The sequence below is a fragment of the Castanea sativa genome, chromosome 5 (assembly GCF_040712315.1).
Source record: "Castanea sativa cultivar Marrone di Chiusa Pesio chromosome 5, ASM4071231v1".
Classification (NCBI taxonomy): domain Eukaryota; kingdom Viridiplantae; phylum Streptophyta; class Magnoliopsida; order Fagales; family Fagaceae; genus Castanea; species Castanea sativa.
Genome location: NC_134017.1, coordinates 72,916,128 through 72,935,985, shown reverse-complemented (window position 1 = coordinate 72,935,985; position 19,858 = coordinate 72,916,128). Strand labels below are relative to the sequence as shown.

Genomic DNA, 19,858 nt, shown 5'->3' with positions numbered 1-19,858 from the left:
TATATAGTGTGTAAAGAAATGAGGAAAGCACACAAAATAGGCTAGTAGTGCATCTCGCGAGTTGGCTGAGCCGTGAGATGAGTTGCGAGATGCCTTCTGGCACTTGACTCTTCAGTTTTTAACATGTGCTTCTCACGTGACCTTTTGTGGATTGTCCACTCACGAGCTAGTTGCGAGCAAGTTGCAAGATGTTCTGTTTTTCACAGTTCTTCACCAGTTTCACATACAAACCCATTACATTGAATCCCACAAACATACATGAACATGTTTGATGAAATACAATCAAATTTGAAACGGAATTTAAGCCAACATAACATAATTGAAAATCATAGCTTTATAGGTTGAAAATTTCTCCAAAAAAAAAAAAAATTTTATCGTGTCAACAATTTTTTTTTTTTTTTTTGGTCTTCAATCACTCAATTACTCTTAATGTCCCAAGCCCCTTGTCTATTTTTATTTTTATTTTTTTTTTATATCACCCATTGTCTAATTATTTAATTGTGGTATTAAGTTTGCTAATCACCGACTGACTTACTAGTCTATGCTTCCAGTCCCCACTTAAAAAATTAAAAACACATCTAAATTTAGCCACTCTATTCACACATTTAGTTTAAAGTATAAATTAATTGTAATTGTTAAAAAAGTCATATTCAAACTTATTTTAATTGGATTTAAAAAAAAAAAAAAGATTTAAGGCCAGGCACTCAGAGTTTTTAAAATCTTATTGAAAAAAATTATATCTATTTTTCCCCCTTTTTGCCGGCTTTTCATTGAACTCTCAACTAAAGCTAATGGGGCCCCTGCTCTAAGGGCTAAATAATCTTTAACTAATAAATTGAAGTTACTCGCATTCACAAGCCTATGATCTTCGTTGGAAAAACCATGAATCTTGCAAAACCGTCATTGAATACACTAACGTTACCACTACTTCTCTCCCTTGTTTTCCCAATTTGCAATTCGCTTGACACCATTACACCAAACCAACCCATCAAGGACGGTCAAATGCTAGTCTCAAACCAAAAAACCTTTGCACTTGGGTTTTTCAATCCGGGCAATTCCACCCGCCGCTATGTTGGAATTTGGTGTAACCAAATTACGGAACAAACCATTGTGTGCGTTGCAAATAGAGACAATCCCCTCAATGATACCTCCGGAGTCTTATCCATTAACGGTCAGGGAAACCTTGTCCTCCACACCCAAAACCAAACCTTTCTATTTGGTCTACCAATATTGCTTCAGTCTCATCCACAAACTATTCTATCTCTATGGCTCAACTCTTAGATGCAGGGGCGGAGGGAGGGAGGGCAGGTGCCCCCTGAAATTTCAATTTTTTTTTACTAGGAAATACCATATTTGCCCCCCCCCCTACCAAAAAAAAAAAAAAAAAAAAAAAGCTAGAAAGGAAAAGTAACGTGACTTAATTGAGTTCCTCTTTTTTTTTTTTTTTTTTTTTTTTTTTTGACAGAAGTGATAAAACCTTTCCTGCTTTCCTAGTAGTAGTAGACTTCTACCCCTAGAAGTAGTACAATTCTAATGATCTCTATAACAACTTTGCTACACCTACCCGGATTAGAAGTCAGTAGAACTCTGAAAAAAAAAAAGTATATATAATGCAAACAAGGCACGCCTCCCATCACAACGAAAAAATTTCTTTTCAATCCAATTTCTTTCTTTGGATCTCAGAGTTGCTGTGCAGTTTTTAAAAGCATTCAAGTTGGGTTTTTAAGTTACATTCAAATATTTATAGGTATGCATACTCTTAATACTTTTGCTTTGATTTATTATTATTTTTTTTTTAAAGAATCAAATTATATGTTTAAACTGTTTATATTTAGATGGATCTCTTAATTTGACTATTCTTAACCATAAATTTATAATTCAAATTATATGTTTAAACTATTTGTATTTATAATGATCTCCTCATTTGATTATTCTTAATCATAGATTGTAATTTTTTTTTCTTTATTTTAATGATATGACATATATATTTGTAGTTAATTGAGATTATGGAGAATCTTGATCATAATAATGAGTCCGGATCAAATCCTAAACGAACTCGTATCGAAGTGGATGTTGCAAATCTTCCCACGGATCCTGGTTTAAGAATAAAAATTTGTAACTATCATCCTAATGAAAGAGATCAAATTAGAAGGCATTATCTACAAAATAAACCTTGTCAACCAGTTGATCATGATTTTCCACAAAGTCAATTTGGCAAAACAAAGCGTCGATTTAATCCAGTGTGGTTCAAAGACTATCCTAGTTGGTTGGAATATAGCATTACGAAAGATGCTGCATATTGTCTATTTTGTTATCTATTTCGACCCGATCGGTGATCAAGGAGGGGGAGACTCATTTGTTACCGAAGGATTCGAAATTGGAAAAAGAAGGAGAAATTACGTAATCACGTTGGGGACCACAACGCACATAATATAGCTCAAAGAAAATGTGAAGCTTTGTTAAACCGAGACAAAGTATTCAAACGATTATAAACAAGCAATCGGATGTCGAGAAAAGGGAATATCGAACTCGTTTGAATGCATCAGTGGATTGTATTTGTTTTCTACTACGGCAAGGATTAGCATTTCGTGGCCATGATGAATCTAAAGACTCCAATAATCAAGGAAATTTTCTTGAATTATTACGGTTTCTTGCAAATCACAATGAAGAAATTGATAAGGCAGTCCTCGAAAATGCTCCTGAAAATCATCAAATGACCTCTCCTGATATCCAAAAAGAAATAGCAAATGTTGCAGCCGTTGAGACAATAAATGCTATTATTAAAGATATTGGAGACTCATTATTTGCTATTATAGTTGATGAATCACGTGATATGTCTACTAAAGAACAAATGGCGATTGCTTTGCGCTATGTGGACAAACTGGGACATGTGAATGAGCGCTTTTTAGGCATTACACATGTTAATAATACATCAGCAGTGACACTAAAGAGTGCAATTGAGGAGGTATTTAATAAACATAGCTTAAGCATTAGTAGATTGTGGGGACAAGGCTACGACGGGGCAAGCAACATGCGAGGTGAGTTAAATGGACTAAAAACTCTTATTTTGAAAGATAATCCTTCTGCCTATTATGTCCATTGCTTTGCACATCAGCTTCAACTAACATTAGTTGCAGTAGCAAAAAATCACATCCAGATTGCAACCTTTTTTAACTTGGTTGCAAAGGTATTCAATATTGTTGGAGCATCATGCAAACGTCATGATATTCTTCGTGAAAAACGTAATGCTGAAGTTATAGAAGCACTAAAAAATAATGAAATTTCAACTGGTCGTGGCTTGAATCAAGAAATGAGTCTAAAAAGACCTGCAGATACACGTTGGAGTTCTCATTATGGTGCACTTGTTAATATTATTCACATGTTTTCTTCTGTAATTGATGTGATTGAAACTATTATAGAAGATGGTTTAGATTCTGATCAGAGAGCAGAAGCAAATATCTTAATTGGTTTACTCCAAACATTTGAATTCGTGTTTGATTTACATTTGATGAAAGGTGTGCTTGGCATAAGTAATGAGTTGTCACAGGCATTACAACGAAAAGATCAAGATATTGTGAATGCTATGAAGTTGGTTGACATTTCAAAGCAACGTTTACAGGTCATGAGAGATGATGGGTGGAACTCTTTGCTAGAGGAGGTTTCTGCATTTTGTGCAAAAAATAATATTGATGTTCCTGATATGGATGATTTTTATCAACCTCGGCCACGACGAAAAGCTCAAAACATGAAAAATTCACATCATTATCAAGTGGAGCTTTTTTATACTGTTATAGATATGCAACTTCAGGAACTCAATAGTCGTTTTGAAAATTCTGAATTATTACTTTGTGTTGCATGTTTGAACCCAGATAACTTATTTTCAGCATTCAACAAGGAGAAATTAATTCGGCTTGCTCAGTTTTATCCAAGTGATTTTTCAACAGTTCAAGTTTCTTTCTTAGATAACCAACTTGAGACATACATCCATGACATGCGGTCCTCTGAAGAGTTTTCAGCACTTAAAGGAATTGGACAGCTTGCTGAAAAGATGGTAGAAATGAAAAAGAATGTTTCATATCCATTGGTTTACTCATTAGTGACTTTGGCATTGATCTTACCAGTTGCAACAGCTACTGTTGAAAGAGCTTTTTCAGCAATGAACATAATTAAAAATTCGATTACGCAATCGAATAGGAGATCAGTGGATGAATGATTGCTTAGTCACATATATTGAGAAAGATATATTCAAGACTATTGAGTGTGAAGAAATTATGCAGCGGTTTCAAAATATGAAAAATCGTCGAGGGCAATTGAGTAAAATAAGCTAGGTGTGAAAAAATAAATTAAAGTTTACATTTTATGTTAGATTCTATATGACAATTACATTATTATATAGTTGTTTACTTATTTTGTTATTAATATTGATTAATTTTTTTAGATTAATTTTTTACTTCCAATCTTGTCTTTTAATCTTGCCCCCCCTGACCTAAATTCCTGGCTCCACCACTGCTTAGATGTTGGAAATTTTGGTTTGGTTCAACAACACAACCGAAGGGTCATATCGCAAAGCTTTGATTATCCCACCAATACTCTGCTTCCTTTTATGAAACTTGGGCTGAACCTGCAGGCTGTACATATCGGATTGTTCCAAATGGGTACCCACAGTTTATCTTATACATGGGTCAGGCTCCATTATGGCGTGCCGGATCTTGGACAGGCCAAACACTGAGTGGTGTGCCCAAAATGTCACCTGATTACATCTTCAATGTTAGTTATGTGAATAATCAAAATGAAATCTTCGTTATGTACTGTACAACTGACCCCAAAGTTTTGTCAAGAATGGTGGTCGATGAATCAGGAGTACTTGAGCGATCCACATGGCGCAAGCATAGATGGATCCAATTCTGGTCTGCCCCAAAAGAATCATGTGATAAGTATCAGTATTGTGGCTCAAATGGTTACTGTGACTTGAACAGTGCAGACAAGTTTGAGTGCATGTGCTTACCCGGGTTTGAACCTAAGGCACAAGGTGATTGGTACTTCAAAGATGGGTCAGGTGGTTGTGTGAGGAAGCAAGGAGTGTCCACATGCAATAGTGGAGAAGGGTTTGTGAAGTTGGCACGGGTGGACATGAGTTTGAGTTTGAAGGAGTGTAAGCAGAAGTGTTTGAGGAATTGTTCATGTACAGCTTACACGAGTGCAGATGAGAATGAGGGAGGGAATGGATGCTTGACATGGCATGGGAACTTGGTGGACACGGCATATTCTGATGCAGGACAAGATTTATACATACGTGTGGATGCAGCTGTACTAGGTACTGTTTATTCTTTTACAAAACTTCATCTATTGGTCTTTTTAACTTCATATAATGTTTTTGAATTTCCCAAATGTGCTTACAGTTACCTGCCCCAGCACTAATGCCTAATGCTAGTGATAAAAATTTTGTCCTATGGAGTAGTTTTACTCTGCTTTACTAAATCTTAGTCAATAGAATATAGATGTTACCTTTTTGTCTCCAACTAACAAGCAATGAAGAATCCATCGATACAACCCAAATTGTAAGTTATGTTATTCGCGCTAGACGGTTAAATCCCAATCCTAAGTCTATTATATTACTCTAGTCCAAATTATATTAGGAATCATAATTCCAGCCAATTCATCATGCAATCTTCACTATAATACTAATCTTAATGTTCTAGGGTCATATGGTAGGTAAATGATTTTCTGCATTTGAAATAAATTCATTTTATAGTTTGATTAATTATCTAGTTTGATATCATTTTAAAAATTTTATGTCTTTAGACATTTCCTAACATAGTAGCAAAGCTATACCTTTATAGCCTTTAACAGCTTTCCTTCTAGTCACAAGTCTTTGCCACTTTTGGCAACATTTCTAATCAGTAAATTGTACCAGGCCGAGTTTCTTGGACCACACATCTTATCAATAGACTTTACATGTATGAATTACACTATTCTTTGCAGTGACAAGCTTTGATCACCATGCACCCAAATGGTATCTAGGTAATCAAGAGAGTCTATAATTTGAGCTCCATCCTATTTTTCCTTGTCCGATCACACTTTCCTTCCAAACTCAAGTTGTTTTTAAGTTCCCACCTTTTGCTTTTTCGGATGTTAGAGATATAGTCTAAACTTAATCCCTTTATATTATCCTAGTCAAAACCCAAGTCCATTAATTATATAATCTGGAACGAAATGTTTCGAACCATTTGATTATTATGCAGCAGATTAAACAAGTTAAGCCGCAATTATGTAATCAAAATTATTACAAGTTAATCACCACAAACCAACATATCACCATATGTATAGCAATAATAAAACTAATAATAAAGTAAATAACATAACAATATGGAGGCAAAGTGAAAAACCAATGGAGAAGTAGAGAACACTCCATAGGAAAAACCACGATGGGGTTATCCTTAACCTCAACAGAGGAATTCACTAATAGAGTAAACGTTTTATAATCTAAAACAAATGTTTTACAACTCAGTAGATAACTTACTGATGTGCACCACAATCAACACCAACACCTCTAGACTGAACACCATTCATGAACCATGTCATTGATCACGATCAATCCAACTGACCAACTCCATGACCATCTTGAAGATTTCAGCTCATTGCGAGTGGTTTTGTGGCTTATTTAAGCTTTCTTGATCACCAAACAACAAACTTGTGTAGATATAGTCTTTTGAACTCAGGGGTTGGTGGAAAATCAGTTTAGATTTTCTCTCTATCAAGTGCAGCATAGCCTCTCTAAACCTTTGAATAAGTCGTGCTTAATAACCCATTTTTATATATTTGCATGTAAGTTACAAACTCTTAGGCAACAACTAACTTATTTAATACACATTAGATTATGTTTTTCCGACTCTTGATCAATCAAGTTGTTGCTGAGGAAGTGTCGAGGATTTGCTTTCAATTAATCGAGCTATGATCAAAAGAATGTCGAAAACATATCTTCAATCAAAGGGCAGTCAAAATTTTCAATTTCTCTTTCATTGAACCGCATCTTGGACTCTTAATGTTGGAAATATGATAATCATTGTAGACTCGATCAAGATTGCATTGTCATGGAATATGCCAACCTAAAACCTAACATTATCTTGGTCCAAATTTTATTAAGATTTCTTATCAAAATTGTAATATAATTTCTAACCTTGGGGTTAGTTTTGTGTGTGTATATATATATATATATATAACGTTTAATGGATTTATTGTAATACATAGTGCTCAATAGTAAAGATATAATCATTTAGGGGTTTTGCCTATGAATGTAGGGTACTAATAAGATTGAACCTCATTAATCCCTTATGTTTTCTCTTTCTCTTATCCTCCTTTTACTTCTTCCTAATCATTTTTTACTATAACTTCATATTATAAGTTAACCATGTTTCAACTTTTCTAACACTTAGTAATACTTTGTGAGTACCCAAATTTTGAACTTCTTGTGTTTTGTCAAACCATTCAAAAAAAAAAAAAAAAAAACAGAAACAAAAACAAAAACAAAATGCTCACAATTGCTATCTCTTTATTCCAAACCTATAAGTAACATGTGGACAAATCGGAATTGCTTAAGATTTGCTTATTCCTAATATTAAAAGATCTGTAACACTTGTTCCATCTGATGTTGTTGTGAAAGCAGGTTTGCGCTTTTTTCCCCTTTTCTTTTGATAAGGAGAGTTTCGGCCTCCAAAAGAGAATCAGACGTTCTCCTTCAACCCATTGTTTCTTCCCTACTCTTTTTTCCCTGTAAAACTGCATCAATAACTATATATGTCCAATATACCTTCTCAAATTTATGACATCATTATAAATAATATATTTTTTTGTCTTGTTTTTTGTTTGGCGTTAGCTCAATGTGCTAAGAAAAATGGTCTTCATCAGAAAAGGAGGATGTTGGCAATTATGGGAGTTTCTGTTGCTGTAATGTTTCTTTTTGTGGTCTCTATTGTGTATTGGTTGGTAATGAGGAAGAAAAAAGGTGAGCAACTCTACTCTCTTTTCTGTATAAAATAGCTTTGTTTTCATCTATTTCTTTATTAGGCTGGTGAAGAAATGCTCTCAAGGCAACTCTCACGTTATATTTGGGGATATTTATAAAAATGGAATGGAACATTGTATATTTTTTCTAGTATAGGAGTTTATAAAAGAAGGAACTAAAATGTTACTAGTGTATTTTTGTTAGCATGTGGGTTGGAACATGGTATTTTTAAAATTCATCATTTATCAAGATGAATAAAATTGATATTTTATTTCCATTTCATTAATGTGATAAGAGTTCCTCCAATTTCTGGGATGAATACTTGGGTTGGGAGATAATGTAGTGGAATGAGCATTGAGAGAGAGAGAGAGAGCCGTTGGTGTGCCTAGGAAAATGTACTTGTGGATCCATATGTTTTTAAGCAAAAGAGTAAAAGTTAAGGAAAATGTATTTTACAAAAAATTTAAAAAAAACGTTAAGGAAAATGTCTTTCATACAGTTTACTACAATGAATAGTTAACAAAAAAGACCAAAACATGTGCTTTATCTTTCTTTTTCTTTATTTTTTTGAATAAAAAAATCTATTTATGAATGAGCATTTTGCATTGCAAAAACAGAACAATATATACAATCAATGCAAATCAAAAGTAAGACAGATAAAGCTACAAACCCCTTTGAAAGACATCCTTAATAACAGAGAAAGACACCCTTAAGTGATTATATAAGTTCCAAATTTGGATTGAATTCTTCACATTTTGACAAGAACCAGCTATAAATTTAAAATTTGGATGATTTTTTTTTCAAATTTTTTTTTTTTTTTTTGGTAAACTTTTGGGAGAAAACTTAGATACTCATACTGTACATTAAGTTTGCCAATTAAATTCAAACACATAGCTGAATTGAATTTAATTATCCTTGGAAAAGATAAAAGTGTTAGTGTTTTATTAGTTAATGTAACCATGTTTATTAATTTAATTGGGAACCAAATGTACTGCACCTGAGGAAATAGTATAATGTAGCAACCAAGGTAATTTTGAAAATGCTAGATTCAAACTTATGCATTCCCTAATGCATTAGCTTATTCCATCTGCAGATTCCCTTATCTACCATGCATGCATGAATGCAGGATCTGATACCAAATTCAAGTGAAAGAACACTAAAAGAGCACTTGATCACCATTTTAGAAGCCTTTCTTATGTAGGTAACTTGTCTTTCACAGCCAGCAAAAATATGAAGGACTACTTGTGAAATAGATACTTTAGATTACACCAGTTTCCACCACTTCATTAAGGCCTTCTTTTTTCTTATTTCACTCAAGCGCTGAACTGCAACTTGCCCTTCACTGCCAATCAAAATATGAAGGAATGCTTAGAATGGCTGCTTTAAACTTACACCAGTTTCCACAATTCAACTGTGTCCTTATTTCATTTCAGGTTGAATTGCATGTGAATTTTCTAGATTTTGTTGGAATCCAGAGCATTGAGTAGTTTTAGTTAGTTTTAATACATGGAAATAAGCACGTATAGTAGATCTTCTGATCTGGTGGGTTTCCAAGGCCACTGCACATCTTTTAGAACACTTGATATTTTTGCAAACGTAGAACTTGCCGTATAATAGACCACCCTATGGCAAAATTGGGGGATCAAAACATCTTCAAAATGTCAATTATCAGGCCGCATGAATATTACTTCACCATTTTCAAGTAAAAACTTGATGAATGTCCTATTATTATATCCAGCCTCATTGGTAGGCTCAAGGAACTTTCATTACCCAAAAGCACTTACCTGTAAGAAAAGTGCATTTTAGATTATTATAGGTAAAAAAAAAAAGGCAACCAAGTGGGATTTCCTATCAATGAGAAACTGAAAATTATAAACTTAAATTCTTCCTCTTATTTTCCTCTGTTTCATTCTTTTCTTTGAGTGTATTTGCTCAGTTTCATTAGATGGGGGATTTTATGTGGGAATTCATGAATGGAGAAAGGAAAAAGTTTGGCCCCAAACATATTTGCAGTCTTAATCTTCAGACCCAATTGAAACATGACATATGTTCTTATCATGTGCAATGCACATAACTCACTTATTTCAACCAACTGAGTGAGTTATGTGAATTCAAGGACATATGTCATTTTTTTATTAGAGGTTGAAGCCTAAGTCCTCAAACAATGTTGGGAGCCAAACTTTGTCCTTGAAGAAATATGGTAATCAACATTATTTGTTACTTATTTTATGACAGGGAAGAGTCAAAGCATTGTTTCCCATTTACCATACTTTGAAGACTCTCCAAGTAAAAGCGACCTTGACGGAACTAAAAGAAATTCAAACTTTCCAGTGTTTGATCTAAGAACCATTATTGCAACCATAGATAACTTCTCAGTTAATAACAAGCTTGGCAGAGGTGGTTTTAGCTTAGTTTATAAGGTAGTCTCCTTGAACAAGTACCAAATATTGCTTAATCTTATTTCAAGTGTGTAAATGGATTAGAAATGCCATCCTGAATGTTTAGGGTTATTCATGGAACACGAATTTGTTAGGTGAAATTAGGCTCACCCAAATAATTCACTAAATTGAATTTCTCTCAACAATTGTGCAATATGACAAAATGAAATCTGAACTTTAATTTCAGGGTTTGCTGCAAAATGGGATGGAAATAGCAGTGAAAAGAATATCAAAATATTTAGGGCAAGGAATAGAACAGTTCAAAAATGAAGTTGCACTAATCACTAAACTCCAACATAGGAACCTTGTGAGAATTTTAGGTTGCTGCATTCAAGGGGAAGAGAAGATGTTAGTCTATGAGTACTTGCCAAATAAAAGCTTAGACTCTTTTATTTTTGGTATGTCTTCTTTTCACATAAAATTCGCTAATCATGACCAGAAAATGGTCCTCCAATTACAAATATATCTCTTCCTACTAGTGAGATTATATACGTAGCCAAGGAAGCACAAATGCAATCTAATCCAAGTTCTCATTTCTACATTTAGATGAAACAAAAAGGTCATGTCTAGACTGGGGAAAGCGATTTGAAATTATTTGTGGAATTGCTCGAGGAATCTTATATCTTCATCAAGACTCAAGATTAAGAATTATCCATAGAGATTTAAAGGCCAACAATATTCTACTCGACAATACTTTGAATCCAAAATTTTCAGATTTTGGGAATGGCTAGAATCATTGGAGGTGACCAAATTGAAGCAAATACAAATTGCATCGTTGGAACATAGTAAGTTTGCCATAACACAAAGATATATTTATAGTTTCTGCCTAGTTACTGGACTACCTTTTTCATATCTAGAATGAGTACAAATTGCAGGCCTCTAAGAAAAATATCTAGAATATCTTTAAAATTATTTATTATCTTATGTTACTTCTAAGGTAATATGCCTTGATCGTGCCCAAAGGAACATCTTTGAACATTTTTTTGTTAAATAACAAGCAAGGCTCAATGGATTCTTTTTCATTGTTTTACACAGTAGTTACATGTCACTAGAGTATGCAATGCAAGAACTTTTTTCAATAAAGTCTGATGTATATAGCTTTGGGGTTTTGCTACTAGAGATAATTATTGGTAAAAAGAACAATACTTATCATCCTAATGGTCCTCCCTCAAATTTGATTGAACATGTAAGTACATGTGCAAACAATGACTACAAAATTCGGTTTATATTATTTAGCCTAATATGATGAATTCGTTGTCAGCAGATTTAGGACCTATAGAGAGAAGGCAAAGCAATGGAAATTGTCGATCCATCACTAGGTGAGACATACCCTGCTAATGAAGTTTTAAGATGCATTCAAATTGGGCTTTTGTGCGTGCAAGGACATGCAACAAATCGGCCAACCATGTCGACAATTGTTTTCATGTTGAGTAATGACACGACTCTTCCTTCTCCAAAACAATCTGCATTTATTTTGAAAGAGTACTTACAATTATAATGACAGATTAAATAGTGAAGCAACTAATTCTGTTAATGAAATAACAATTTCTGAAATTGATGGTCGCTAAAGCACCAGACTACTTTGAGTCTTGAGAAATGTACTAATATGCCATTGCAACATAAGATTGACTTCCTCGGATTCTACTCTACAGACTACACTATTATTTTCTTGTAGAAACCTAATATGCATAATCATATAATGTACATTATTGCAAAAAAAAGTAACTTTATGATACCACACAAAAAATAATAATAATAATAATAATAATAATAATAATATACCAAGAATTAAATGTACATGTTTTGTGTGGATAACTTCATTGGTTTTCCAAACAAGATGTCCAAAGAAGAAAAAAGTTTGCGAAATCTAACCGGATTTTGAAAAGGAACTCTAATTGCATTATATAAAATTAAATTTTAATTTGGATTTCAAGGTTGTATAATCAAAATGGAATAATCGTCTTTTGAATTGTGCAAAGTCTATTGACATGCTCTGCCTCTTGTATGGCTAATATGTAACATAAAAAGAACACCTAAACAAGATTAGCAAAAAAGTTAGAACAACAATATATAACTCGAGGGTAGATCATCTTTGTATATAGCATGGTAAAGTGTGAGAGAAATAGGTCAAAAGAGTTCTAATAATTTTGTCCTTTTGCTTAAAAGGCACAATTCTACTTTTGCGGTCACTTATATATGTGGGCTTAAGTACAAATTAATTGTTTTGATTTAGACTTTAATTTGATGTAAGGTAGAGTGTAAGCCTCAATTCACGGATTCATGATGTTGGATATCTTATTCTTTTCTAAAGGTCGATTCTCTTGTTCAATTTTACTAGTTGTTAACTTGTACAATTCATGTGAAAGTAGTTCTTAGTAACACTACAATTTTAGCAAATCAAATGATTTCTATGCCTGTTGGGTGAGAAAATGAATGTCACTATTAAGAATTAAGTGCATAAGTTTCATAACAACATTGGCATGATGAAAAAACAGATAAATATTCTAGAAGACATGAATAATCCAGCTTCTCTTATATGTAGGTAGAAATGAGTCCCAACAACTGGAAAGTTCTCCATCCTTTAATTCTACTCAAATCTTCTATAACTTAAAAAATTGGATTAGTTTACTAGGTGCATTACATTCTAAAATTAGAAATAAAGGTTCCAACAGGAGAGAAATCTGTACACTGTACTCCATAGGAAGAATAGAAACAACCTTTCAGATAAAATTGATTACCAAACAAAAGACATGCTTTCCCCAGAAAAGTATCATCCTAGTCAAGTTTGTCAGTAATTTCCACAAATGAAATGGATAGATAGTCACTGAAATGCTCCCTCCCCTGCCCCTCTCCTTTCTTTTGAAATGGTGAAGAAAAAAAAGGACAATGAGGACGTATACCATGAAAACAAAGCCACCAAGCAGGTTTGCAGGCCCTGTAAAAACAAAGAGTAAAAGGTTCACCACATATCTCAAAAGTCAAAAGAATGTCCAGAATTATATGCAAATAAGAAAAGAGCAAATCCATTCCTTAGTCCCGAGGCTTTACTTATAATTTTACTTACTAGCATTTCTACACTAATCAGTTTTTGAAAAGATTTATGAAGTTAAGGACCTCAGAATCACCTTATGATGAATAAGGAAAACACCCTAAGGCCTAATCTTTTTCTTTTTTAAAAAGGAATTAACAACATTGGCATGATGAGAAAGCAGCCAAATATTCTACAAATTCATTTCCAAAAAGATGATGGCCTAAAAGTTATTTCCTAACTATAATTAGTATTTACACCCTTAATAATTTCAAGAAAAAAATGTCAGCATTAAAATTTGAAAACTCTCATATGCACGCAGTCATGAGCCCTTATGGATGCTTAATAACACCACAACAACTAATATGTCATAGTAGATGCACTAAGCATCTAGCCATATAAGACCTAGTCAGAGAGAAAGACAACCAACCAACTATATTCGTCCACCAAAAATTACAGTCAATGTCATATTAGATATGCAACAATACTGGGACTATTAAGTGCATAAGTTTCATAACATTGGCAAGATGAAGAAACAGCTAAATATTCTAGAATGCACGAATAATCCAACTATTCTTTTATGTAGGTAGAAATTATCATACTCGACTATTTAACAAAACCAACTCAAAATCAAAGAACAGTATGTATTACTTTTGAAATATATAGTAAAGTCCACAATCACCACTTTATCCTTCTTACTTTTCATTTATGAATCATTCAATCACTCCTTTCACCAACAGATTAAGACCCTCTAATGTACTTTCATTCCTGGCATAGACAAGGACTAAGACTAACACATGTTAGCAATGCATGAAATTTTTTTATAAGTAAAAAAATTATCCCAAAAAATTGCATGATCAAAGATTTATATTATAAAAGAGGAGCAAATAAAATCTACAATAAAATGCATGTCACTCTGATGTCAAGTCCTACACGAAACTTCACAGAGTTGTCCCCTATCATTCACAACCACCACTTTACTAATACTCTGAATTCTAGTCTGGTCTTTGAAAGATTTATGCAACCAAAAATGATAGACACCAATACTAAGACAGACAATTAAGGCAACAAAAAGGAATTCATTTGTTTTACCTGTCGTTCTTTCTATATCGATCAATTACATTATTGTTCTTCAATATCGACTAATCACTTTATCACCATCAAGCAGAAGAAGACTCCCGGTACAAATTGCCGTCTGAAACACATAGGGAAGCTTCCGAATCTTAACCTTCCTGTGTTTTTTAATTTCTGTGTCAAACCAAATAAGAAAAGTACGACCCCAATAGCACTTCTCCAAAAGAATCTTCTTGCCATTCTTGGAAAACATCAGAGGATTGAAACACTTGACATTCTTAAACACTCCGTCATACTCAATTTTATAAACCCGAGTCCAAGAACTCCCTTCCCCATATTCTTCCATCAACCAAACATCATTCTCCTTCTTATCAAGATTCACCATAAAACATAGTTTTCCATTCAATACTTCCAAACACGCTTCCAAAAACCCTTCCAAATACGCTTCCAAAAACCCCTCCACCCCATAGGTGGGTGGTTGGCGTGGCGTTGCAAAGTCCCGGAATTTCTCATTGGCAAGATCGAAAGCAAGAATCATCACCGGACCCTGCTTATTCTCAGCTACTAACCAATGCAAAGCTCCATTCACCGACACTGACTTGGAAGATATTGTCCACTCCTTTTTGGGCCATTGCTCTTTAATATTTTTCCACGACTTTGATTTAAGACTATACATCTTAACATCAAACTCTCTATTTAAAAATTGTACGACCCTCAACACCTTATAATCGTCGTTACGAGTATCGTAGCCGAATCCTAAAGCGATCATAGTATTAGGAAAAGTTTTTGCTAACGTGGGCAACTTCCTGTACCTACGTATCAGTGGATTCCAGATAGCGAGTTCGCCCGTATTACTATGCATGAAAACCAAACCGTGGATTTGTTGGGTGGACATGTTTACACAGCGTAGGAGTGGTGGGTGGTGAATTTTCATGGGCTTGCCGAACTGATCGTCGTTTGGGAAGTGGACGGAGAAGTAATCAAAGGGAACGGTGGCGTGTTGTTGGTGAAGGATGAGGGTGCGATCTGTGTTGGACTCAATGGAGCGACGGAGGTGGAGGTTGATGAAAGCATGACTGTGGATTAGAGCGTACCATTGCTTGGAAACGCAGAGATAGCGTGAGAGAAATTTCACTGGTAATCGAGAGAGTATCTCAGCGATCACATCAAGCGGAAGATTAGACATCGCGGAGAGGATTGGGGTAACCTGGCCAAGGCCGATTTCGCTTTTTATATATAAATTTTTTTCCACATTGAAAATTGAATTCTAATGTGATTAGGATTGTTAATCTAGGTGAGTAATGGTTAAAGTCCTTAAAAGTCGAGGACATTTGTTAATTGTTATCTAACTATGAGGCGAGATTGAAGGTTTTTAGTTAAAATAAAACTCCTGGTCCTGAATCGTTTACGGCTAAGTAGATTAGAATTGTTGTATGATTAAAAGTGCGTGATTTTTTTTTAATTAGAATTTTTAAATGAGATTAAAGATCTAATTAAAAGTTTATAGATTCCAATGAGATTAGAATCTATTTATCTAGTTTGATTAGAAGCTTTTATAATGAAATTAAGTATATGTTTGGATTCGGAAGATTGCATCTGCGTTTACTGAGTTTCGCGTTTCAGTTTTTTTTTTTTTTTTAAGCCGCAGTTGTTGACTTTTCTCTCATAAACAGTGCACCCACACTGTTCACAGAACCTACAAACTTCACTCTTTAATAACTTTTTCATTAAAAATAAGTTTTATGACACTATTCACACATTTTAGTACAATTATTCTGTTTTTCTGGTTTATATATATACTCAGGCCTTCTTTATGCAATATATGGTCTAGTGGGTCATTTTTTTTTTTTTTTTTGATTCTCAACTGAAGATTTCAATTAAAACGAAAAAGAGGACATACAGAGACCATCATGCTGCACTTGTGCAGCAATTATAGGTGGGGTATCCTCCACCCCTATGACCCTATCTATTACAAATTTGGCATGCCTTGCCATAATGTGAGCTGCAGAGTTTGACCTTCTGCAAATATGAGAAACATTCCACTCTTCAAAACATCGAAGATCCACAATTAAGCCCTCTATGACTTTTTGGATGCTACACGATGCTAAGTGATGGTCCCGAATTGAGTTAACCACTATCTGAGAATCACTCTCAATGATAATTCGTCTAAGGCCGAGATCCCAAGCAAGCCGAACCCCCTCTTCTACCGCTTTAGCTTCACTCTCTAATGCACCCAGTGGCAGCTCCCATTTTTTACTCATTGCTCCCATAATTAGACCATCTTCATTCCTTATAACCACACCACAGCCGCAGCTTCCAAACTCACTGAAAACAGCACCATTTGTGTTAATTTTAAACCAGTCTTGCCTAGGAGGGGACCATGGACGAATGGTCTTTGAAGGGGGCCTCAACTGTGGTTGTTCCTCCTGCTTAATTTCTTCTACATAGTCAGCCACAAACCTAATCAAGTCCTCTTTGTTTTTACATTTCCCCTCATGAGAAACCAAGTTTCTATTACTCCATAAGCTCCATGCAGTCACAGCGAATTTAATCCAATCAACCTTCGGGTGGGACTCCATTATCTCCCATACAACGTCGATGAACTCGCCCTGTGGGTCATGCAGCCATGGGAGTATAATTTTAGTTCCACTCCAAACAGCTTTTGCAAACTGGCAGCCCCATAGGACATGGCTCGAAGTCTCGCTTTGACCACACAGAGCACATTGATCTTCACACCCTACACCCCTACACATAAGCCGATTCTTTGTGGGGAGGATATTTTTGCAAGCTCTCCACATAAAATGCTTTATTTTATTTGGACAACTCAGCTGCCAAATTACCTTCCAGATGGACCTCATCTTTGAACTATCTGAGCTACCACCAATGGCGAGTCGGGAGTTCCTTTCTTTCAACCATTTTTGCGCAACCACATAAGCACTCTTTACTATAAACATTCCGTATTTGGTCCATGCCCATATGAGAGAATCTTCAGGCAAACGAGAGCTTACAAGATTCCCAACACAACTTCTGCTTCATGAGGGAGAAAAGAGCGCCGAACTTTAGCAATATCCCAGCATCTTCTATCAGCATCAATCGAATCCGAGACGAGCATTGCTTCTTGATGGGGCTGCCTTGGGCTAAATACTTTGAATGATTCTGGTCTTGGGATCCACTTATCATCCCAGATATTTACCTGTTGTCCATTCCCAATATTCCACCGAGATCCCTTTACAATAATTTCTTTTGCTGCCATTATGCTCCGCCAAGCATAGGAGGGTCTTCGACCCAACTGAGCATGTAGGAAGGAAGCCTTTGCAAAGTATTTTGCCTTGTACACTCTATGCACCAAAGAATTTGGATTTTTCAAGATTCTCCATCCTTGTTTAGCTTAGAGGGCTAAGTTAAAGGCCTTAAGATCCCTAAAACCCAAGCCCCCCTCAGCCTTTGTCGTACATAATTTCTCCCAAGAAAGCCAAGCCATTTTCCTCTCCTTCTCCTTCTGCCCCCACCAAAAATTCCCCATCAACGAGTTTAGGTCCTTACATAGTGACTCAGGCAGCTTGAACACACTCATTGTGTATGTGGGAGTGGCTTGTGCTACGGCTTTGATAAGGACTTCACGGCCTGCACTGGACAACAATTTGCCTTTCCACCCAACGATTTTTCATCCCACTTGGTCTTTAATCCAGTTAAAAGCTTTCCTTTTCCCCCTACCTACTAGTAGAGGCAGCCCAAGGTACTTTTCATGATGCCTAACAATCTCCGCCCCGAACACTTGCTTAATGTGGTCCTGCACCTCCCTATCTGTATTCTTGCTAAAATATAAGGAGGGTTTTTCCTTATTAAGCTTTTGCCCCGAATCGCGCTCATAATCCTCCAATACCTTCAGCACCCAACCACACTCCGTCACCGAGGCTCTACAAAAAATGATGCTATCATCCACAAATAACAAGTGTGAGATACTTGGTGCCTTTCTACTCACTGCCACCCCTTTGATATGCCCATCTTTCTCCTCTTTTTTCAGCATTGCCGACAGCCCCTCCACACACAGTAGGAATAAATATGGCGAAATTGGATCGCCTTGCCTCAAACCTCTCGATGGGAAAATTTTCCCTTTTGGCTCCCCGTTGATTAACACTGAATATGTCACCGTTCTAACACACATCATCATTAGTGCAATCCACTTCTCATGGAACCCCATTCTCCTCATTACAGCTTCAAGGTACGACCATTCAACCCTATCATAGGCCTTACTCATGTCAAGTTTCACTGCAATTAACGCTTCCTTGCCTTTTCTTCTCTGATCAATACAATGCATTGTTTCGAATGCCATAAGCACATTATCTGTTATTGATCTACCCGGCACAAAAGCACTTTGAGATTCATCTATCACCTCCCTCAGGATCTGCTTTAGCCTATTTGCCAAGACTTTGGAGATAGTTTTATACACCACATTACATAAACTTACAGGCCTAAACTTAGTCATTTTCTGGGGGGAAGCAACTTTCAGAATAAGACATATATAGGTTTCATTAAGTTCACAAGGCAGCACAGCAGAATTTAAGACTTCCAACACACACCTAATAACATCAGGCCCAACAATATCCCAATACTGATGAAAGAAGATAGGTGACATACCGTCGGGGCTTGGGGCCTTTGTAGGATGCATCTGTTTCAAGCCTTTCCACACCTCCTCTGCCTTAAATTCAGCCAAGAGTTCTTTGTTCATATCTGCGGTAACCCTAGGAGATATAGCATCCAAGCTTGCGCCATCATTGGGAAGGTTGTCCGTCTTAAATATTTTGGCAGAGCATTCTAAGATTATGGTGTCAATGCCTTCTTGATCCTCTGTCCATACCCCATTCTGGTTTTGCAACCCCTCAATGCTGTTTTTCCTTCTCCTTTGACTAGCTGAGGCATGAAAAAAATTTGTATTTCGGTCGCCCCACTTCAGCCACGATGCTCCAGACCTCTGCTTCCACATAATTTCCTCCCTTATTAGTACCTCATTGATTTCCTTCTTCAGACACTTGATATCCTCAGCTTTGTCAATAATACCATCAATGGCTTCCAGGTGTTGGAGCTGATTTCTCTTCTACTTCAAAATGTTACTCACATTACCAAAGACCTTCCAATTCCACCTTTAGAGTTGGTCTTGACAGCATTTCAACCGGTCCGTTATTTTAATCTCCGGATCACATCGCAGAGGCTCCCACGCTTCCTCAATAACCTCTCTGCACCCTGGCTCCCTAGTCCACATCTCCTCAAAGAAAAATCGCTTTCTTGCCGGTTTGTGAGGAAGATTCTGATGTAGAA

The 19,858-nt window shown here is 35.7% G+C and overlaps 1 protein-coding gene and 1 pseudogene across 1 annotated transcript; one reads left to right on the top strand and one right to left on the bottom strand.

Moving 5' to 3' along the window:
* The first annotated feature begins 861 nt into the window (after positions 1-861).
* On the top strand, positions 862-12,008 carry LOC142637419 (G-type lectin S-receptor-like serine/threonine-protein kinase At1g11410; annotated as a pseudogene).
* A 2,592-nt stretch (positions 12,009-14,600) lies between these two features.
* LOC142635758 (F-box protein CPR1-like) lies at positions 14,601-15,728 on the bottom strand. The gene has a single exon (XM_075809858.1). It carries the CDS (start codon positions 15,726-15,728, stop codon positions 14,601-14,603), a length of 1,128 nt encoding a protein of 375 aa, XP_075665973.1.
* Between the last annotated feature and the right edge of the window lie 4,130 nt (positions 15,729-19,858).

Coding starts and splice junctions, on each gene's coding strand:
- LOC142635758 (XM_075809858.1), bottom strand. CDS start 15,728: ATGTCTAATCTTCCGCTTGATGTGATCGCTGAGATACTCTCTCGATTA.